Source organism: Homarus americanus, unplaced genomic scaffold (genome assembly GCF_018991925.1).
Source record: "Homarus americanus isolate GMGI-L3 unplaced genomic scaffold, GMGI_Hamer_2.0 scaffold21314, whole genome shotgun sequence".
NCBI lineage: Eukaryota > Metazoa > Arthropoda > Malacostraca > Decapoda > Nephropidae > Homarus > Homarus americanus.
Window position 1 is genome coordinate 2165894 of NW_024720811.1, and position 23800 is coordinate 2189693.

Genomic DNA, 23800 nt, shown 5'->3' on the forward strand with positions numbered 1-23800 from the left:
ATGGCATCTGGTTCATATTGACAGATAAGCACAGTCAGAGTCTTCACCATATCAACACCTGCCAAGTCCCTCGCCTCACTCCTATGATACATCCTACCTACTAACTTCGCTACCCAGTAATCGCCGAAACTTAAATATTTCCTGGTTCTTTTTATTGGCAGTAACAATAGTGATAAATGAGTGTTTTCTGATGGTGAAAAAAATACATACATGCAAGAGCCGGAGTTTTCATTCTGTATGTATGAGCAATAATTCTTGACAAAATATTACATATTAAAACTACTGTACATCCCTAGCCCTTTTTTTTTACGGGGATTAGCCCACCCGGGCACAGGTCACTGACCCACATCGGGGCCCGGGGATGAAAATGCAATAATATTAATAATAATAATTCATAGTAAATAAGAATTTTAATAAAAAATACAAATATAAAAATGAAAAAAAGATCAAAAGTGAGAAACAATATATGTATGTTGTGTTGTCAATAGTAAGAGAAACAATTGAGACCCTGTAATTGTGTGTAAATGAGGCAGAAAGTCAGATCATCAACCTGGGACTTGGTCATAATTTTCGTGATGCCATATGGCAGCAGGGTCTACCATTAGACAACACATTATGCCTGTGTTTCTCCATCCCCATAAACTACTTAAAATAAAAATAAATTTTTTAATTATCAAGGTTATTAAATTTCTGGGTTGAAACAAGTAGAAGTGATTTAGGAGTTCGATTGATAGACTCTTCAGGATGTCTATAGTTAGTATACTGTATATTATAAAGGATAAAATAATTTCATTGGTTATTCTTTTAACTCCAACTTTGACTTAAATCTTTACACACAAGATAAAATGAAAGGCTGACAAAATGCAATACAATACAATACTGTGCACTCCTGCTTATATGGTTCAATGGACTCCGTCTCAGAGACAACAAGTGTGGGACCAAAACATGTGTGTGATTGCGATTATAACAGCAGGACAATAATGTTTGGTCCGTCTTTAAACTTGATCCAACACTTGCCACTGTTTGTGATTACATGGAATAATGACAAATAAAATACATACAGGTACCGTACAACAAAAATCATGTTTATTTCTAAAATCATTTATTCACTTTGAGACACTCATATAAAACACTACTAATACAAAATATAGTACAGTAAACAAAATACTTCAACAGCTTCACTGTCACACTCACATTACATCTAGAGTAATGGAGGTAAATAAAATGTCCCATAAGCCTGACAACCCATTAAGAGCAATAAGGATGCAACAATACCTACTAGCCTTTGGTACACAAGGAGGCAATATGACTGACACTTAACTTTAATACCCACACTTCCCTAACTGTAAAATTAGTTACTCATTCACATTTGGGTGAACTGGAAGTAAGGAAAAAGGTGACATATTTTCAATGTTGTGAAACAGTTTCACTACGGTATGGATTTCAATCTGGTGTGGGCAGTAATTCTGATATCATAAATTCAATTGAACACACAACACTGTTTGGCCAAAACATCCTGCCCTCACCTTGTCTCCAGTACTGTGTGTTACTGTTGAGCAAAAAAGGTAGTCTCGTTTATGCTTGTGGGGTTAGAGGCACACCATCTTATTAACTAAATAACAGAGGGAGAGATCTTCTTTTAAGAAACCTTCCAAGACTTCTGATATGACAGAAGTCCCACTTAGAACTATTTTGAGGTAAGGAAATCCATGACACTGGTCCACAGCAAACACATTAAGTTTGTCTCCTAGACTAGGTGCACAATGGTCAGCTTGCAGTACTGTATCCATCATAGCATAATGAAAAATGTAGTAAAAATTATCACCACAAGGGCTCAGGCCAGGGTGTTTTTACTGCTGGCTGGAGAAGACGACATGAGAATGAAGTGGTGCGTGTAGTGACATTAGGTGTTGATGCGATTTGGTGTGCGTTTTTGTGTGTGTGTGTGTGGGGGGGGTGATGCGAGTTATATGTTGTAGGACCAAAGAAAAAATAACCTCTGTAAAAAAAAGATAAATATAATTTGATGAAAAATAATGTATTAATTAACCAGCACTCTAATATATCTTGGTGTCTCTCAGTGAACATGTCTGTACTCTACTGGAATGTATTTACTGAACTGCCGATAAGAAATTATTTGGGGTGTTGGTGGTACAGCAGTAACGGGTTTGATCCTTGGCCCAGACACAAGTGAGAAGGGTAGACCAACCGCCTGAATGGCTAATAAGCTGATAAGTGGCAAAACAAAATAAATAAATAAATTAAATAAAATAAAATTAAAAATAAAACTCCTAGGTTACTGCTACTATATCTGGGAGTATGAGCAAGTGAGTAAATGGTCTGCCTATGAAAAAAAGAAAAGAAAAGACAATGTAAAAGTGGAAACTCAAGTGTGCCAAGTTTGAGAGGAGACAACATTCTTTACCATTTTGAATACTTGTATACATGTGGGAGGGTTGAACAACATTCATCTGTAGATTAAGACATAAAATTGTTTATTTCTTTGCAGAGAGTGAGATTCAGGTGTAATAAAATGTTTTTTAAATCCAGCAAAACAACATGAGTACTGTAAGATTCCCATAAGTTTGGTTTGCACAAATTTGACATACAGGAGACTTTCTAGGGTTCATAACACGTATTTCAATTGAGATCCTTTGTTCATTTGCATTCTATCATACAAATCTATGTTCCTCTATTGAAAACATCAATATGGAGGATGAAGATCACATGTACAGTGCAGTATAATCTTATCCGAATGACACTGGTTAGTACTGATGCTTGAAATGCCCAGTTATAACTTATCTCAGTAATGTCTTTAAGGATTATTTCATCCCAGTGGTTCAATGGGGATGTTCCAATCTTCCTTAATGAGGTCAGCGGCTCTCTCACCAATCATAATTGAGGGAGCGTTGAGGTTGCCAGACACTATCACTGGCATTATTGAGGCGTCGACCACACGTAACCCAGACGCTCCTCGCACTCTGTGTATAAAACATTAGTCAATTTTATATTATAATATAAGTTAACTATTTCCTCTTTTTCTAATGGTTTCTCTTTGCTTTTCCCTACACATGCTGACTTGTTAAATACAATCACCATTAAACAGCAGTTGTGTCAGTAAAAGAAACACTCCACCAACACAGTTCACCTACCTGAGTCTGTGGTCCACAACACCATAGGGGTCAGAGGAGGGAGCCATCTTACAAGTGCTGGAGGGGTGGAAGGTGGTCTGGGCCATGTGACGGGTGTAACATGCCCAGTAATCATCAGATCCATACAGCTCCTTCTCACACCCCGGCAACACCTGTGTGTAGCCAAGTAACACATGGTGACACAAGCTGAGGTACAACTCTACACAAAACACACCAGTACCGGGTAGCAATATAACCGAGAAATACCCACACTGACAAACAGCTATGGATAGTAACACGAGCAGCTGGTGATAAAATTTTAATTCCTTCACTACGGAGATGCCACTTTCAATATTTTATTTGGTTAAAACCAGACAATTTCATTCAGCTCAGAGGGGACCCGTACACAAGGGGTTAGCAAGAGGTACTGTAATACAGTACTTGCCCTGGTTGGCAAAAATAGCAGGTGGTAAAAAGAGCAAAAAATTATAAGGTAGTCCTAGACAATAACAGTGAATGCTAATCCACAATAACACTAAGTAGCACTAACACCAGAAAACATTTATCACACAATCAAGTGTTAGTTTAGCATGAGGGTGGTTAATCTTTATGTAAAATAAACTGGGTTGAAGAATATTCAGGTGATCTAATATTTATATAATTAATGCCATGAGCTGTGAAGGATGAGGACACAAACGTACCTGATCGTGGAATCTGGAGCCAAACTCATGCCTCATCGCAGTAGTGTTGCCAATTGCTAACACAAACTTTATACCTGTAATCAACCCATAAAATTTCATCCAACAGAACACAGACATGAAAAATAACCATACCAATGAGATATATAGTACACAGACCCTTGAGATATCCATAAGGTAAACCTTTGAGATGTAGTAACATATGCACAAACCTTTGATATACGAGTATACAAAGACCTCAAATATGTAGAACACCAAATTTTAAAATGTAATACATTACGTCATATAATCATGGGTGTGATGGTAACTGGTGAAAAGACAATATCATGCCTGACCTCTGACAAATGTGTTGATGTCATCAGGATGGCTGAGGAAGTTGGGGTCAATAAGTGGCCGGTCGTGGGGGTTACGTGACCTCAGCCGCACCGTCCCCCTGCTCTTGGGTCGGGTTAGCATAGGTCCTATGTTGTACCCTTCGTGACCCAGGATAGAACCATAGTACTGCTTGAAGAACTGGGGAGGGAGTGGATAGGGATGTACTGTAATTGAGGACTGAGAGTGTTGAAGTGTGGTTAGTGGAAATTAGAGTAAATTTTTTTTTAAATGGTGATGGTTACAGCATACAGGTAGTATGTGAAGGCAATGGTGGTTGTGGTAGGAGGTGATGGTGCCTGTGTGGGTAGGGGTGGCAGTGTGGGCGAGTGCATGGTTTAGGTACTGTACATGAGACATAAATACAGTCAGTAAGAGTGTTGTGGGAAGAACAGCCAGTGTTCTGAACTACAGTGACAATCTCTTCTATTTTTCAATCAGTAAGATACAACTTTAAGACTATGCAGTACTTCCCTCATTACTTTCTCAGATATTTAAAAAAATTCTGAATAAGAAAGAAAATAACAGAATTGTACATGGAATTTATCCAAACTTGAATCTAAACTCCCAATTGGAGAGAACATCATATCTAATGGAGTGTATGTCATCTGAGAGGAATATGGAAACTTACATTAGTTTTACAGAATTTACTTACCTGTATTCTGTATTGGCCTTGTCTAGGAACATAACCCTTTACACAACGAGGGGGGGGGGGGGCACCTGTAAAGTGGTTAGGGCAGACCAAACACTTTGTATTCTGGGGGAGATATGGAGCTGGACCATTTTTTTTAATATACACAAACTACAACAAACTTACATCTCTCCTGAAGCCAATTATATCATTGAAGTAGACTCCACCATCTAATGCAGGAGTGCTTGCCATGAACAGGAACTGGAGGTCAGGCCAATGCGGGTCACCTTCCTCAGCCAGGCTCCAGGCGTTTCCTTCTAAGGCCATTGGCACTGACAGAGGACCTGGCAGTGGGGACAGTTGTGAATAACACAGCTTCAGTGTATATGATCAACTTAAGTCTTGAGTTTTACAATTTAGGTTTCTTTGGGATAATCTGAAGATTCACCCCCAGCTTATTTCACATAAATATTAGCCACCCAAATGTTACATAGGTTTACAAATACTAGCAGCAACAAAAGCTCAAGAATACTGTCAGATGAGGATACAAGTCCTTGATACACATGAGGATGGACTGATACAGGTTGAGAAGGGGACAGACAAGATGAGTTTTCAGAACATTTATGCAAAAGGTCTGATTATGGCAGCTGTCCCATATGATGTGATTAGGCTCACCAGGAAGCAGGAAAGAGAGTGTGAGTGAGTGAGAGGATCATAACAGTTGAGGAAGAGGAGGAGAAGAATGAATATCATATGAAAGACAAAAGAACAATTTAATGATAAGATTCTGGATGAAAATAGACTACACTCATAAGAACATATACCACTCACTGATGCAGGTCTTGGTCTTAGGTTTCGGTCTTAGGTCTGAGTAATACGTCTCGGTCTTAGGTCTTAGGAGTATGTATTACATCACTGACATATGTACAACCAATTATGATACAGTAGGTAAAAACAAGAGAGCATCAGGATAGTTAACCTTCTCTGGTCTTGAAGTAATTCTTGATGTTTCTGGGATTCAGCCACCGGTTGAGGTTGTTGCTGGAGCCTCTTTTGGTAAGCCAGGTGAGGCCGAAGATGGATGGGTGATCTTGTAGGTTGTGGCCGACTCCAGGCAGGTCCAACACTACTGGGATCTGTGGTGAGAGGGTACAGCTCTGTAATGTTAGGAGGTAGCAACATGTTTATGGAGAAGAAAATGAATATGTGTGTCGGTGTAGGAGAGGAGGACGGGAAAGAACTGCGAGGAGAACCATCACTAACACCTCTAGGTCAGTACGGTACTCACGCCGTGTTGACGCAGATGTTCCGCTGGCCCGATGCCTGAGACCATCAACAGTTGTGGGGATCCAACGGCGCCCGCTGACAGCACCACTTCCCTCTTGGTTAGCGCTGTCCGCACCTGTACCCCAAACCACAGGAAGAGATGGTTAATTTGATACTGTGCAAGTCTATGCCAGCAACTATTAAGGTTATACTTAAGAAAGATTCATGAGAGTATGAAAAATTAACACACATCTTAACAGTGATTTAAGATGGTTAATTAAATTATTATCTTAACACCTGGGTCACTAAGGTCATCTAAGACCAAGACCAATGAGGCGGTTATCTTAAATCTGGGTTACTAGGTAGGTGACCTTAGACCTGGGCCAATATGTAGGTCATCTAAGTCAGGGTCACTAAGTCTCATGGAACCTGACCCAATAGTTAGGTGGTGAGGCCAGGATGACAAGAGTGTACAGTACAGGTGACAACATGTACCTTTCCCCGGTGTTCATAACGGACCCCAACTGCTCGTTTGTGGTCATCCATCAGTATCTGGAATGATGAAACAGATTCAGTAATAATACAATATTAATACTGATACATCTGGTAAAAGTGGTTTGTATGCTAGAAATGACATGATTAACATTATACTCAAGAGCTGTACAGGTATTTGAAAAATCATTCTTCTTAAAAGACTTACTCAAAGTATGAAAATATATTACTCACTGATAAAACTTAAAGCCTTTCTTTACATAACAAAAACATGTAAGAAACTAAATAGTTTTAAAATTAACAGAAAAATCTTCTTTACATTTTGTAAATATCCTTCACGCTAAGGAAGTGTTTGATTATAAAGTGTGATGTGGTACTGTACCATTATTCTGAAACAATAACAAGAACAGCACTGTACCAACATACTGCACACTCAACCCGTGGAATATGAATGCTTGGGTCATTAATGTTCACAGATATGAATAGGATAAATTAAGTTACAACTACCAATTTACAAACAAAAACCTTGTTGTTACAAATTTTCTTATGATTTTTCTCTGTTACCCTGTGCTACGAATATGAAAAAACTGGCCTACTTTTTACTTTTTGACTATACACATTATGAATTTTAATTTGTATATACTGTACTTCACTCGTCATATTTTGTATTTACTGTCACGTGTTCATCATGGTAAATGCTGTACAAGTGTTTACGAATGTTTTTTTCTTCAAGAATGTATTCAGTTACTAAGTCATGGGACAAGTGTACATCTCTCTCTCACACACACACACACACACACACACACTAGTGATCTTATTGTGTACCCCCATAATGTTCCAGGATGAAGGGCACACACCTGGTCATATACACACCTGAATGCACATTACACACCTGACAGTACAGTACACACCTGAGTGACATGGGCATTAGAGACAATATGGAGGTTGCTGTAGGCTAAGGCAGGTCTCAGGTAGGACTCAACCACTGACCCTCGCTCACCATTCCTCACCGTCAAATCCGCTGCGGAGAATCCTACAGAGTGGAGGGGGAATGTGTATATTATATAGTGTAGGTTACTGATAGTTGTTTAGTTAGTCACATGGCATTTTGAGGCCATGTGCACTTGATATTACGAGATATTCTGAGGTCAATAGTAATTATAAATACTGTACTATACAAAAATGCCTGAGTAAAATACTGCATTAAATAAAAAGTATTGGATTTTTTTTATGAAAAGGACCCCCCTTTCTGGATCCATACAACTGTAATTGACTCTAATATATACAGTATTCTATTATTGTTTATAATATATGGTTGAAATAATACTTTCCCATTAATTTACATTTATAGCTACAGTTCCTATATATTACTTGACTTATAGAGCATTAATTCTCTTTCCGCAAGAGTCATTTACCACACTCATCAGTCAGTTATAGGACGCTTTGTCACTGGTTCAGTATAAACCTAACCTAACATAACCTGCCTTAGCCTAACAAACCCTAACTTAACCATGACTTCATCACATCAAAAAATAGAGATATTATCTGAATTTGGTGAATATAACATGATAGTCAATAGTATGGTGAGGAATTGTCTTGTGATGGAATGTCCACTCACCCCATCAACCATTTGTCCATATAACATTGAGACAATAACACATTCTGTACCTATCTGCTCTGGTCCGTTAGGGTCCACGATATTGTATCCAAGTTCCAGCCCTGCCTTCAGGAACCCCCTACTTAACGGAGTCCGCCACCTCTTATCATCCACCACCAGGGGCCCTCCACGACCATGATACTCTGCTGGGGGTAACAAAGAGGGTGTTAGTGATAGGCAGAGCATAAGATACAGGTAACATAAGGAATGAGAAAGAGAGAAAGTGAGGGAATACTAAAGAACAGTATAAACTAACAACTTGACTCTGGGCTACACGATTTTGAATTAATTTAAAGGGCAAGTAGGGTGTGGCATCAGTGCATTGGTTAATTAAGGAAAACATATCGCAGAACTATGATATTTGCAGTAACCGATCTCTGAGTAATAACTTAAAGGGTCCTTTACTGTTAAAATCAGATATTGTCCAGGCACTGCTTTTAAATTTTGTTGAAAATACTGAAGGCACTGAGACAACAGTCTATACTTGCCATTTATTATGTAAATTTGGTTTAAAGCCCAAAGAGAGTGCTTACCCAAATATATTATCATTATCAACCACACAATGAAAAACTAGATGAACTTTATTAGCACAAGAAAAACGTAATTATCATTGACTATTTATTCATTTACTGTTTGCACGTGAAGGAGTCTGGTATATTTCACTATTGATATTGAAACAGTTTATTTAGACAGAAGAACAGATACAGAGTCGATGAAAAATCATAATATTAACATGGCTGAGCCAGTTGAGAGCCTGAGCTCTCTTGTAGACAACTGATATATACTGTACATTTATCTCAAGGGAGTGGCATTCTAACCTCGGTCCGACTAATTACCCAAATGTAGCCACAATGAGGTCAAATGATGGTCCTACAAGCGTAAATCGGGGTGTGAATCACTTCTCGATTTCTAGTATTTGGTGTCATAAAGTCACAAAAAATTGGTAAACTTAATTTAATCTGAGTTGAGTTAGGTTAGGTACATGCACTCAATCTATTAACTCACATTAAATTAAGTTTACCAATTTTTTGTGACTTTATGACACCAAATACTAGTCGAGAAGTGATTGGCAGTCCGATTTACGCTTGTAGGACCATTATTTGACTTCATTGCGGCATTTGGCTACATTTGGGTTCATTTAGGTAATTAGTCGGACCCTTCTAACCTTGTGAGTAACAGTTATACCAAAAGGTGTTGTTAAAGAATGATATGACTTTCCCAGACAAGAATGATATCGAAACAAACATTTAAGATATAGAAAATATAGATAAAGAATATTGAAATAAATAAATAAAAACATTGAAAGAAATAACACTACGTAAGAAAAGTAAAATATAGAAATAAAGTAATAAGTATACTGAAATAAAGACCGAGAAAAAGATATTAACTTAGAAAACCTAAACCAGAGAACTTGATAGGGATTTAAACTGGTTTTGTTACATCATCTGGCACCAATACCCATCAGCTGTTCTGCCCAACCTGTTGCACTGCACCACCTAACTGATACCCTATACAACTGTATATATGTTTAATCTACTTTATTCTGTTACCATGTGTGACTTAAGAATTCTTGCCACACACTTCTTAAGGTGAATTAACCGTGAGTGCCACACACCGTTAATATACCTTTGTGGCTTCCTACCATCCTCAAGGCTTCAAGATCAGGATTTGACTGTCCGTTAGTTAATTAGTTTTTTTTATTGGTGCATAAGATAGAAACAGGTATGAGAAGGTGGTGGTTCAGTGACAGGAGGAGGATGCTGGTACAGTGACAAGTGTGTAAGGATGGTGGTACAGTGACGGGTGTGCAAGGATGGTAGTACAGTGAGGAAACATCACAGCCAAAGGCCCAGATGCACCACTAGGATGCATCTAATTAAAACACGAGAAAAAATTGGACCAATACAGTCAGATACCGGCGAGCTAACTGATAACGACGGAGAAATGAGCAATAATCTGAATAAATATTTTTCAATAGTTTTCACCACCGAAAGTTTAAACATGATACCCGTGGCACCGACCTGTAGTCAGCGTAATTTTAGCTCCATTTAAACTATCATCTTTGTGTCGTGGCTGAAGTGAGAGTCAAAGACTTTTTATATCTTTATGTATGGGTGAACTAACTAACTTAAGAACCTTTTGGGTAATTTATCATTGCGCCGTAATTTAAGCGCGTGGGTTAAATGCGATTTATATATTAATTCACACCAAAATAAGTATCTGACATCGAACCTTTGAGAATCTATAGTTGTCTCGTAACATCCTATTGTAAGGAAAAACAAAACTTGGTAAGTTGGTGTAAGTTAAGGTTAGTTTAAAGCTAGTATCAACCTTAATCCTCGCCAACACGGGACACACAAATAAATGGTACGTATTGATCAAGGGGATACCGGATACCCATTGTGATCCGACCAAACATCGGAAGTTTTACCCGAGTACTCCAGTTTTGTGTTAAGTGTGCTAACGCTGGACAGTGAAGGTCGTAACAAATACCAGACCGTCCGCCAAAGCAGTTAATTGGATAAGTGATGAAGAGAGCAAGAAGTGTATGACCCCGCATCAGCTGTAAACACACCAACAATAAAAAAAAAAAGATAAATAAAACGCATGAATATACGAAAACACACCTAAATTAATAAACATTAAATAAATAACACTTAAAAATGAGTAAACATTAAGTTTAGTAAACGTAAAATGGCGTATATATACAGGTAGATAGGAAAAGTTACCTTGATGGTCACCGGGAAAATTATATATTCTGAGTATCTGACACAAGGCCAACTCAGAGGATATTATGATAATGTCGTCTGGTGTGCTTACTTCCCTTTACACCTCTCAGTTTTTTTTGTTGATGTGTAGTGTGTTAATCTATAATACGAGTAATACTTTATAACATCAACTTGCGTGTATCTCTGAATCAACTTTTTCCGCCAACCATTTATACTATTTTTTTCGAATGCCAGAGTAGCGATGGGTAGTCCAAGTAATCTTGGTATTTCTGTACAATGTTGTAGTTCGCGTAGTTTTACCTGTCCCGACGTTCCTAGTGCCGCGGTAGTCTTCGGCCTTCTTGAAATACTTGAGAACGGTGTTGTAGTCCCAGCCAGGGTTTCCCAGGTCGTTCCATTGGTCGTAGTCTCGCCTGTTGCCTCTCACGTACATCATCCAGTTAATGACAGATGACCCACCCACCACACGACCCATAGGGAACGGGCATGCCTGTCACATCCCAGAGATTAAGAAGTTAGTTTGACTATCTGTCGCACTCTTGTGTGGATATGGGACTAAAAAAATCAAGTAGAACGTTAACCTGATGGTCTGTCCTATAATCAAATTGGTAATACCTCAGTGTATCTTACTTTTCTATGGCCCAACATGAACACCAGTACTCCCGCCATATCATTACCGATGCTCTTTGGTTTTCATACATAATCCCCGTCCTCAGGTAGCGTTATGGTGTTTAATCCAGGTGAAAAAGGTTAGGGTGTCTAATCTTCAGGTGATATCTAATCTCCAGGTGATATCTAATCTCCAGGTGATATCAAATTAACTAATATGTCTCAGAGTTCATTATTAAAGTCCTATTTCCTTTGGTAATTCTGATATAGACTGTTAACACAATGTGTCTCGTAAGTCGAGCACGTCTGTAAAAAAAATAATGTACTTCCTCTACTTTTTTCTGAGGGAATCAAAACAAATGAACGAAAATGACAGAAATTAATAATAGAAGAAAAAACCAGTTTAATATTAATGTACGAGAAGCCAGATGCTACACACCCACCAGTTGAAAAAAAACAAAACAATAACCTTCAACCATGGGTGTTGTTTGATTGAATTATTTTGAGGTTAACTATTGAACTAACCCTCTCCCCCAGTGTTGATTTCTGTTATCTTCATTGTTTGTTATGATTCCCTCACCGAGAAAGAAATAAAGAGTAGTGTACAATAATAATTTCCCTGTAGTGTACGGCGACTTAAGACACCGTGCGATCGTTCTTAACTTTTCAGCGCATCGTCAGCCACATTAGTATTCTCCAAGCGTTTCCTCTGTCATGGATGGACGAGTGGACCAGATACACACAACCTTGGTAAATATCTTGCACATAAAGAGTCAGCCCTTAATCATTAATGCAGGTGTTATGTCTACTCCACTGATCATGTCCTTCCTTACCTAAACCATTTGAGTGGACCCCTGCCAGCCTTCCATTAATACAAGCAATTACTTAGTAACATCCGCCAGTAAGAAACTATTTAAATAAATTCTATATAACTGTATAAGTAGAAAAAACAGCTTACATTATCCTTGTAGTTCCTGAGGCCGTATTTCTGAGGCACCGTCCTGTGGTTCCAGTCGTATTCACTTTGCATGAGGATCGAATTGAAGCCTGGGACGCGGGCCTCGGGGGGTGGCGGGCCTCCTGACTCTAGCAGCAACACTCTCCACTCCGGCACTTCTGCTAGTCGGGCCGCCACAGCACTTCCAGCTGACCCCGACCCCACTGTGGAAGAGGTCGATAGATTGATGAGAGAAATTTCTTTGTATTTTTCAAGATGGACGAAGTCAAGAAACTAACGAGAAAGAAAAAATTACAGATTATTTAAAATTTCAAGAAACACTCGACTGGCCTGCAACAATACAACTCCTTTACCTACCACCAATTCATCAATCGTTACCTGTGTACACATCTACAAACGCTTGATACTCTAATACACTCGCGCAACAAGTGTTTCGTGTTTACACCCTAGGAACTACTCAACCACCACCTACACCCACAAATCATATACCTTCAAGGAACCAGTGTACCGACCTACTATGAAGTCGTACTGTGGCAGTAACTTGTGAGAGTCGTCGAAGTCATAGTGGCCGACGCCTGAGAGGAAGCTTAGGGCCAAAAGCCTGGACACGATTTGAGGCAACGCGAGGGCGGGGAAGTGGGTCATGGTGCCTTCTTCCACACGCCTTCTGCTAACCCCACGCCAACGTCCCCCTCCCTACAACACGCTGCTTTCCTCCGAAAGTCCACGCCCCCTACACGCCTCGCAATAGTTAACAGGGGCTTCACTTCACCCAGTCTCACCAACACTCCTCCACACGCCTGCGCAGGACACACGGTTTCTGCCAAAGAAAAAGGAAGAATTTTTGCCTTAATGAGATGCTTCAGTGATTAAAGTTTTAATAATATCGTTCACTTAACATCACAACAACTTTTAAAATCCAGGAAATATAATATTTCTGCGTAACTTATCAGAGTAAACTAAGATTTTTGTTACTCTAGTGACTAGAGTCTAGTCAGTTCTCATGCTTCATCTAATCACGTTACATTACCTGAACCTTTGATAATGTTAAACAACTTCTACATCCAATAGACCAGTTTGTGTATCATCCCTCCCATAATAAAGAATAGTCTTATGTTCGAGGTTGTGTGTAATAATCTTCCCCAGGGTATCTAAGGTGCTAGAAGATGGTGTTTTCTCGAGAGCGTTGATGGCGCTTCCTGCAGTCCGGGCGAGAACAAGAGCAGTTAACAAGGCAGCTTGTTCATATATGCAAAATCATCAATACACACAGATATATAACGAACTGAAGAATATATGAAATATGCATCAGATAATATACTCGGGTTAATAGATAAGCTGGGAATACAACGCTGTAACTCCAAACAGCTGTACACCCTCCTGACAGCTGCCCAATGATGGAACTTGGGAGGGAAGGCCTGTTTTGGCGCCCAGACCTCTGTGCACCGGATGAGACCACAATTTTTAAAACAATGAACCACTCATCTGGTGACTGTGTCTGAATGTACTGCTTGTCATGGTGACCTTGTTCTCCTGCACACTCGTGGCTTTTTACAGACAAATGTTGTCTCCTCGTTTCTTAATGTGGCATATACTTGACCTCTCCCTCCTCCCTTTTCTCCTAACGTGCACATTACACCAACATGGAAGGAGTGGGGGGGAGGGAATACTACACAGATGTCTTTTTTTACGGGGAATAGCCGACCCGGGCACACGTCGTCGACCGATAACGAGGCCTGGGGGGCGAAAAGAATAAATCTGAATAATGTCATTGCCTTTTAACATCACAGCTGCACACGTGACCATTACAATTTCCTATTTAAAAATGCTATTATTCTACTGACATTTACACGGCGTTCAGTCAAGAGGTTAAGGTAATTTGAAAGTCCAGTACGCAAGAAACAAAAATCGAACACAAGCACAGCATCAAACTGAGGCACATGTCAAATCATTTAACTTAACTGAAATATTTATTTATACATTCATAAAAAAAAAGAACTTGGTAATAACCCCAGGGAGATCAAGATGATCCAATATTACACAGTATCAGGTCTCGTTGTTAATTGTTTCGTTATCCCCGCCTTTTTTTTTTGCCAGCACAACCTGTCGGACGTACGATAATAGTGGACAGTGAGTCTCCCCGCCAATACCCACCATCTCCACACTTCATATTTTTATTCTCCTAGATCGTATCTTCTTTTGACTCCTTAACTCGTATATTTGAATAGTCAACTTACCAGACTACCTAACACAAATAGCTTCAACGACAAAAACAGACTACCTAACATAACCAACTTCAAGGATAGGAAAAACTAGCCCAAATAGAGAAATTCCTCGTGATACAATTTCTAGACTACTTCACTGTCACCTGAATATGTTACGAGTTAAAGGTCATCCAGTCATTTGACCTCCACTAGCTTATCAACCCAGCAGCCTGAGCACCCCCTCTCTCCCACACGCTTGTCTTCCCAGGAACCATTCAAAGTCCCGCCACATTTTAAACGTAAAAAAAAAAATCTAGTTTACACGTAATATTTCCTCTTCATTTAAGGATAAAAGAAGGTATTTCGTCTTATTAACTCTCCTCCATTAGTTGACAATCTTTCTTCCCTTTCTCTTCGCCGTAATGTTGCTTCACTCTCTCTTACAGGTACTGTACTGTACTTTAACGGGCAATGTTCGGTCAACTTCGGTGGATTTGGCATCCTGTGTACCGCCGGCAAGTTTTTAGTTTAAAAAATTTATTGGCAAAGCTTGTAGTACAGTTTGCCTATTCTGAGTAATTCAGTCAGGTCTTGACACTGAGGGTGGTATCACTTTTTACTGCCACGCAGGACAGAGGTTCACTCATTAACAGCTATATATGTATTTAGGTTAGATTCATGTGGGTAATGCCACTGTTCACTGCCATGCAGGACAGAGGTTCATACACAAAGAAAGAAATACATCATATTCATTAGCAGTATATATAGGTCAGTGGTTCACATACATTGGAGTCATATTCTAATTGAAGACTAATCAGTGTGGGCTAGCAAATTTGGGATAAACAGCAAGAATGTCCTCAAGCACCCCTGATTCAATGTAGTAATTACAAAGTTCAAGATACAATAAGTCAGGTGGCCTGATGTCTTTGACGGTGTCACATTCAATAATATAGTGTTCAAGTGTATGCTTTAGAGGTTTATCACAAAGTTTACATGCTGAGTGTTCCGGTATGGGTACAGCGTTACTAACTTGCCAGATGTGTCTGTATCCTAGCCTAATTCTGGCCACGACTACATCACATTGTCTGGTTCTGTCCTTATGCTGGCCATACCGGTACCTCTTGTCACAAAATTTGTCATATTTACTAATGCTACAACTGCCAGGTCTCTCTGCATTTCTCAGTTCTTCTAGATCAGAGTTCATGATTCTGACGTGAATGTTTTTAATTACAGCATTGGACAGGCCAAGGTCACGGTCAACATTTTCTTTCTTACATGCCTTGCCGGCAAGGCCGTGGGCTCGTAACACACGTCTTGCCCGCGGTGCCCACCGTTTCTGTGTGGATGTCGGTCACACTAGAATACTAGAATAACCCGCTATAGTACATCCTTCTTTCCTCACACAGCCAAACTGTGGGATGCTCTGTCTTCTTCTGTGTTTCCATACTCATACAATGTCTCACTTTAAAAAGCTGGTTTTCCGGCATCTTCGTGGTGTAGATTAATATAACCTTTTCCTTTTCTATTTTTTATATATTTTTATTCTTATTTTTTCGCCCCCTAGGGCCCGATGTGAACCGATGGGCTATTCCCCGTAGGAAAAAAGAAGCTATTTACGATAAAATCTTGTGTATATATTTTGAGGTAATTCTGGTCGCTGATTTCATTTTCGTTGTCTTCAGGAAATATTTATCGTTAATTATTTCACAAAATTTAGCCCGAGGTTAATTAGGGTTAGGTAAGGTTTGGGAGTAAGTTAGGTAAGTTGGGTAAGATTTGGGAGTAAGTTAGATTAGATAAGTTGAGAGTAGTTTATGTTAGATTAGGTTAGAGTCAATATTTTCAGTAACAGCGTAGGCGTTGGATCCAGGAGGGGAGGGGGGTGGGGGGGAGTGTCACGGACGGACAATGCCTCAATAATCTTTTTGGGTGGTTGGTGGGTGGGGGAGGAATGCATTGCGGACAGGACCGGATTCAGGAGTGGACAAAGTGGGCAGTTGCCCAGGGGCCTCCACAATCTGGGGGCCTCCACAATCTGGGGGCCTCCACATATCAGGGCTGGTCGACTTGAAACCACATGAATGACTCCAGTCATGTCTCACTTTTTTGTGTGTGTGTGTGGATGTGTGTGTGTTGGGAATTTGTACACTATCAATAAATATGCAGTTAATTAAAAATTTCTCAATGTTCTAATTTCCTCAATATAACTGCATATGGCTTCAAAATTCTCCAAAGAAGTGTTCAAATTTCAAAATTTTCCAGGGGGGGCTTACAGCGCCCCCCGGAACTCCCAGATGTTTAAGCTCGCTTCACTCGCTACCCCACCCTCTTGGGTAGTTATAATGAGGGGGGCCTCCACAAAGAGGCTGCCCATGGGCCTCCACAGGTCTAAATCCGGCACTGATTGCGGACGTAGTTTACAGAATGTAATGGTTGACGGTACCACCATGTGACTTGACCGACGGTCTGGGTCAAAGGTAACACTGGCTGAGGCAGGCGAGTGTGTTCATTAATTACGAACCTCAAACTTCGGGCCAGGGCTCATATGTGTAGAAAACTGGGATGGTTCACAGATAAGCCTAAATATATTCAAGTAAACATTACAAAATATTTCTATTATGACTATAAAAATATAAAAAGTGGGTTTTATTCAATTTAAGGCAAATAAATCAAGGCTTCGTGGGGGTAAGAAGGGGCCAAAGGCAACGACGCATAGCTTAAGTTATGCGTAAGCAAAGGTAAGCAAAGTTAGATTGGATGTGCGTAGGTTTGCATAGGTTAGGGTAAGGTAAGGGTAGGTATGTATGAATTAGGGTAGGGTAAAGGTAGGCATGTGTAGGTTAGAGTAGGTTAGATTAAGTTCCAAACTCAGGTCCAGAAATTAAGCTACCCCCATACTTCTCCGGTTCTGATGCTGAAGGCCCAACATCACCCAAATTTTCCTGTAACTTGTGATGTATTACTATGATGCTGAAATTGCACCAAGACTCTACCCTTTGAGGAAAAACGTATCTAACTTAACCTCAAGTATCAATTTATCTAACTTACCTTAGATATTTGCTCTAACCTTACCAAACTTGACACACATCTAACATAACCTAAGCACTGATTCATCTTCGCCAAACCTAGCCATGGAGAGGCGGTAGAGCGAGAGACTTACAGTACACTGTATATAGCGCGCAGGAGGTAACACAAGTGCACTCCACGGAGGCACTTACACTAGTAGCGCGGTACGTGAGGTAAATTTTTGTTTGCGGTGTTCTTATACGAACAAGTTACCTGGAGGGAGGGGGGGGAGGAGAAAATGAGAGGGGTGGGGGAGAAAGAGAACGAGGGGGGGTTGAAGGTCGACGGGCAGACGTACCAAACATACTGGGGTATATACTTGGGACGCTTGGAGTGGTACCACTCTTGCCTTCGCAAGCGAGATGTCACGGGTTCGATTCCCGGGCCGGTGGAAGTTGTTTGAACATACTTCGTAACCCCCATTAATCCCTGTTCACCTAGTAGTAAAGTAGATACCTGGTGTAAACCGAAAGTTGCAAATTCGTATTCAGGGACAAGTTGTTGGAGCTTCCAATAACTTGATGACATAAACCATTGACTCTTCAGGCTTCTACGCCCTTAACTCATGAGACATAAAGGCAAGCATGAACTTAGCATGCTTCCCTGTTGGGCACTGTAAACACTTCCGCGTTTCACCTTACACAAGGATGTAGGGGAGTGCCCAATAAATAATAATAAAAGAAATACTGGGGTGCAATGCGTTTTTCCTCTCCTCCCCACAAGCCAACCCATCTTCATGTTTAAATCACTAAATTATTATGTTTAGGACCCAAACAAATGATATATCTTGTATGCATTGTATTCCCATCCATAAAGAGTAAAGATCCTTATTATAATTTATGAGTATCTTTGGTGATAAGAAATATGGCTGAGGTAACAGAAAATACAACACAACACAAGCACAACTTTCTTCACAACGCTACATTTACAGTACAGTATACGTAATAAATACTTTCCAAAAATTGATCTCACTAATCATAAAAATCAAACTATCTAAAATACTATAATTACGAAGAGGAAAATTAAATCATGTAAATATTGCAGCAAGAACAATTTAACAATACTTCTTCCGCAAGTGTATTAAATAGAAGAATCTTATTTGATATCAGTGAAAGTTCTATTAATAAATATTGAATTCCTTATCAATAAGTCAAGGAATCAATATAATCCTTATTAGAAAATAGACGAAATAGTAGCAGAAGAAATGGAAGTAGACGAAATAGGAATAAACCTATCGAACAGCCTAAAATGGTCACTTCTGGAAACACGTACCGTTATGTGATTACAGGTTCTGGTCACAAAGCCGACAGTTTCGCAGCAGAATACTTTCATCAATGTCCCAACCACATGCATAGCTTGCTACACCGTCCAGTCATCGTCACAACTCACACTACACGTACCTTCCTGTTTAATTTTCACGGGGGTATATTCTTCTTTCTTTGAAGCTTTGCATACAACTGCCATGAAAGTTAACCTAATGCCTGTTGCTTTGCCCACTTCGGCACATGGCGTGTGTGCTGAAAGAATAATATCACATAACATTATTGTAACTGAATATGATTATAAACCAGTATGTGGAGGGTTTGTGTACAAGTGTAAGGTATTCTCTGTAATATATTTGTTTGTCTAATCATGTAAGGTTATATTGCCTTCGTTACAATAAATATTTTGAAGCACATAAACTATACAAAAACTAATATATATTAAATAGAAACTGTAGTAGTATTATAGATGAAAAATTATAAATAAGAAGAAATAAACACGGAAGAGTGATAAGCGAAGTGGTAATAACAGGAACAGTTGTGAAATGTTTGGAGGATAGTAAAGAGGCTAGGCACTATGTCATGTAGAGTCTGTGTACACCATCACCATAAATGACTCTTGTTGTGTTCACCTCTACCAAAATGGCGTTAATTGTCTAAATCACCATCTTAAAGAGCCTGTAATTCCCTGTAACCTAAATTTTTAAGACTACAGCAGTCCTAAAAAAATCCGAGTCAAATTTCAGCTGCAAATAAATATACTGTAAAGCAATATATATTCTTTTCTTTTTTCTTCAGAGGTAATCATAATATTACTTGTAACTAAATACAATACAAAATCTGCAAAACATTTCAATGAAAAATCCAGGTTTTTTTCGCCTAATTTACTGTAAATGAAGGTTTATTTTTTACATCACGAAACTGAGCTGGGAAATCCTTGTCAAACTAGTTTATTTTTTTGTTTTAAGGATTCTTGTTTCCTTTAGTTTGGCCTTGTGTTAGGATCACAGTTTTGTTTATTTAATGTCCTGTTAGAATGTATGTTGTCGTTTGAAGTAACAACAGTGGTGGTAATAGCAGTATAGTAATAGTAGTTATAGCAGTAATATTACAGTAGAAATAATGGTAACAGTAGTAGTAGTAATAGCACTACTAGTATTAGCAGTAGTAACAGTAGTAGAAGTAGTAATAGTAGCAGCAGCATTTGGTGTCAACGAGAATATTGACATTTGTTCTCTTGTCTTCCCAGGGAACTCGGAAAATGGAACGTAGACTACGTTGGTAAAGCGGGCAGTTCATCTCTCATTTATCCATTCATATTTTTCATGTTATGTTCCATTTTCAATCTATTATTCATCCATCCATCCATCTAACCATCCATCTCGTCATATTTGTTTATATTTTGCAGAATGATCGTACAAGACCACAAAAAAAATATATTCTAATTTGTCCCGTTTTTATTTGCACTCAAGCAACACGACGCGACGCAAAGACATTGTTAGGAAATATGTAATACTGATTTCTTGAAAAGTTAAATTCAAGAAAAGAAAAAGGGAAGAGGGGGAGGAGCAGGAGAAAAGGGAGGAAGAGGAAGATCTATGATAAAATTATATGTCTGATAATAACAACGTTCAGGTGTACGATACCTGCAGAAACGGACCCTAAAATTCACAATAGAAAAATACCAAGCAAACAAAAAACTTGCACAAACACAACCAAACACACAACCGCATGTAAAAGCGAAATAAAAACAAACCAGAGACGAACAAACAAAATAAAACAACATAAACAGGCAAAACACAAACAAGTAACCGCAAGCAACACACATACACACACCCGACCCACCAAGAAAAACACGTACTACAAACAGAAATATACTCAAGGCGGTAAATACCCACACCTATAATAAAACTTATTCACCGCAGCATCTAATATTGGAAGCCTGATTTTTTTTTAGGTTCTCAAGGGTATTTGGGGATCTGTCCTATTCGTTCTATCTCAGGGTCAAGGGTGTATAAATGTTACCCTTCCTTGTTTTTAATCTTTAGAATTTGTAAAGTCATCTGGGTAATTTATACAGAAAATATATTATAATAATATCAAAATTAACAATAAAATAATAATAATAATATTAATTATAATAAAGACATTCAAATGATAGTTGTGCAAGCGAATGTGGGAGGTAGAGGGAGAGCGGAGGAGGAGCATTGCTACTGTTATGTCCAGTCAGTCATATGCGCCAATAGTACCAATCACCGTCACATCTCACTGCTCCTACTACTATTACTACACGATAAGTGGTGGGTGAATGTTCCCTCGATACCGCTGCCAGACACAAGACTCACTTCACCCACATCCTAACTTAACCTAAGCTAATCATTCCTGTCTATCAACACTACTGTGGTGGCAGTCGTGGTGGTAGATGTGAACCTATCACCACGACTGCCACCACTATCATCACAGTACCACCACTACTATTAACTCTCACCACCACAATATCACCACACCACTACCACAGCACCACAATATCACCACACCACCACAGTGAGAAGCCTGTGTCCACGTTCACCATGACACAGCAAGATTTACTAAGAGAGTAAACCTTTTTGTAAATATTGAGGGGCGAGTACTTTCCACATCTACCTTTTATTTCCCTCATATGTCATCTACCATGAGTCTTCGTCCGTCAACTACCATTTACTTCCGCCGTTTATCATAAGTCTACTACCATCCACCATCTACCATGATTACTTCCCTCATCTACCATCTACTTCAGGCATCTACTATGAGTATTTTCTTCATCCACCATCTACTTCCATCACCTAAGTCTACTTCCCTCATCTACCATTTAATACTATGAGTTCCTTAACAAATTTGAGATCGTTTAAAAATCTTGCGTCACTCAACGTCTTTACGATACGTCACTCGTTTTACGAGGGAGTTAAATCATATGCGATCATCGTCACTCACTCACTCACTCACTCTCCATCACGACTGACTGACGTGAATGACCGTCGTAATGTGAACGTGTTGAGGTGAGATAAAAGTGGATGGAGAATTGACCAAAACATCTTACCCCTCTGTATTTGTAGCGACAAGAGAGAGTTACCTAGTCAGACCCATCAAGCCTCAAGCGTACCCGGAGAAGAAGGAAAGCAAAGACATATTTATTTACCTTGTGGTCTCACTTTTACAGGAGGATTACCCGGGAGCTCACATTCTAAAGTCCCCCCTCCCCACAGAAAAAAAAATCTTACGTTTTTTATGAGTAATGGGGTAGCTACGAGTTGCAACTATCCTTTTAGAATACATTTTTAAAAGCCTTTCTATTTTTCCTTATTTCTGAGTTAATATAAATATATATTTTTAGATTAATTTCTATATTTGAGGTGCATGTATATAGAGAGAGATTATTTCCTCTTGGTATTTCGGACATTTTTAGGTAGATTTAGCGAGTACGTATTTTATATGTTTGATTTGGTTACGTCAATAGCCAAGCGAGTGTTGTTAATTATGACATATATAATAGTGTAGTGTTGCTATTATACATCATGTAATATCCTTCATTCTATTTGTAATAATAACTAATAACACTGAATTATATGAGGAGACTTTCATTACAGTTTCCTGGACAGTGTAAAATGAAAATACAAATCAGAACTATTTGCTTATAGATCATCGAACTGACTCTTTTAAGGGCTCCAGAATACCATCTTTAGGGAACCCTGAATACCATCTACTGTATAGCAGTGGTTCTTAACCTTCTTAGGGTCGCGCCCCTCGTAGCAGTTGGTCCTCATCTCCACGCCCCCCCTCCTTCCTTCATATAAAATTCTAAATCTAAAAATCTAAAACAATTTCCTCTTGAATTAAATAGGAAATTTGAGAAACTAGTTTTTCATTTGTTACTTTAATAACTATAATTATTCAAAACAGTCTGTATAAGCAATCGTCGAAGTCAGTGTTGACAAATTTTCACAAATTACGTTTTGATTGACGTAGTTACCATTTACGACATTTTGATGTATGTGAGGAGCGAGACCCCCCTCCCCCTCGAAAATCCAAATAAGGACATACACACACCTGTTAAGGCCATTCCTAGGTTTTGCTCTGGGTTCAGGCCCACCCCCCCTCCCCCCGGTTAAGAACCGCTGATTTATAGGGACCCCAAATGACCCTCTAGCCCAGGGCCCCCAACATCCTTGAGCTACAGGTGGAACAGGTGGTCACAGTAGCCAGCTGGTGAAAGTACAATATATTCAACACTCAAGTACTTTATTTAACTCAGTGAGATAGGTTACCCGAGGTGGAATTTCATTAGGAAGTAAATGTGTGTTTTTGGTTTACATGCGTTTGGGATGGTGTGTGTGTGTGTTGTGTGTGTGGTTTCATAAATTTCGACAGTGTCTACTTACGGTCCGGTCTCAGCGTAGGTTTGAAGACACGGTTGGTTTCACATCACTATTTCCTCTTGGTATTTCGGACATTTTTAGGTAGATTTAGTGAGTCTGTATTTTATAAGTTTGATTTAGTTACGTCAATAGTCAAGCGAGTGTTGTTAATTATGACATATATAATAGTGTAGTGTTGTTATTATACATCATGTAATATCCTTCATTCTATACGTACAAATATCGATAATCCGGGCTGTGTTAGTATGTAGTAGTAGTGGTGGTGAGAATGGTGGTAGATGCTGAACGCACGACACCTGGCCACACACTGATT

At 39.2% G+C, this 23800-nt stretch overlaps 1 protein-coding gene across 6 annotated transcripts; it reads right to left on the bottom strand.

The window, feature by feature from the left end:
• Positions 1–1085: 1085 nt before the first annotated feature.
• LOC121861222 (glucose dehydrogenase [FAD, quinone]-like) lies at positions 1086–23788 on the bottom strand. 6 transcript variants are annotated; one of them, XM_042358864.1, is made up of 15 exons: positions 23705–23788; positions 19214–19330; positions 13056–13363; positions 12544–12746; positions 11277–11466; positions 8259–8393; positions 7502–7623; positions 6594–6650; positions 6121–6234; positions 5812–5968; positions 5019–5176; positions 4165–4342; positions 3833–3906; positions 3153–3304; positions 1086–2981 (listed from the first exon to the last, which is right to left on the bottom strand). In XM_042358864.1, exons 3-15 carry the CDS (start codon positions 13186–13188, stop codon positions 2828–2830), a joined length of 1827 nt encoding a protein of 608 aa, XP_042214798.1. In that variant the 5' UTR covers positions 13189–13363; positions 19214–19330; positions 23705–23788; the 3' UTR covers positions 1086–2827. The 6 variants fall into 6 exon arrangements, with proteins under 6 accessions (XP_042214798.1, XP_042214796.1, XP_042214797.1 ...); XM_042358862.1 differs by having other exon boundaries at positions 23491–23782; XM_042358863.1 differs by lacking the exon at positions 19214–19330.
• Positions 23789–23800: the final 12 nt, after the last annotated feature.

What these genes read in the sequence shown, in the direction of transcription:
- LOC121861222 (XM_042358863.1), bottom strand. Translation starts at nt 13,188, where the DNA reads ATGACCCACTTCCCCGCCCTCGCGTTGCCTCAAATCGTGTCCAGGCTT. An exon ending in CTAATGCCCATGTCACTCAG is followed by an intron (nt 6,651 to 7,501) that starts GTGTGTACTGTA and finishes TCATCATTCCAG; the next exon opens with ATACTGATGGATGACCACAA. An exon ending in TTACTTCAAGACCAGAGAAG is followed by an intron (nt 5,177 to 5,811) that starts GTTAACTATCCT and finishes CCCCACTGCCAG; the next exon opens with GTCCTCTGTCAGTGCCAATG.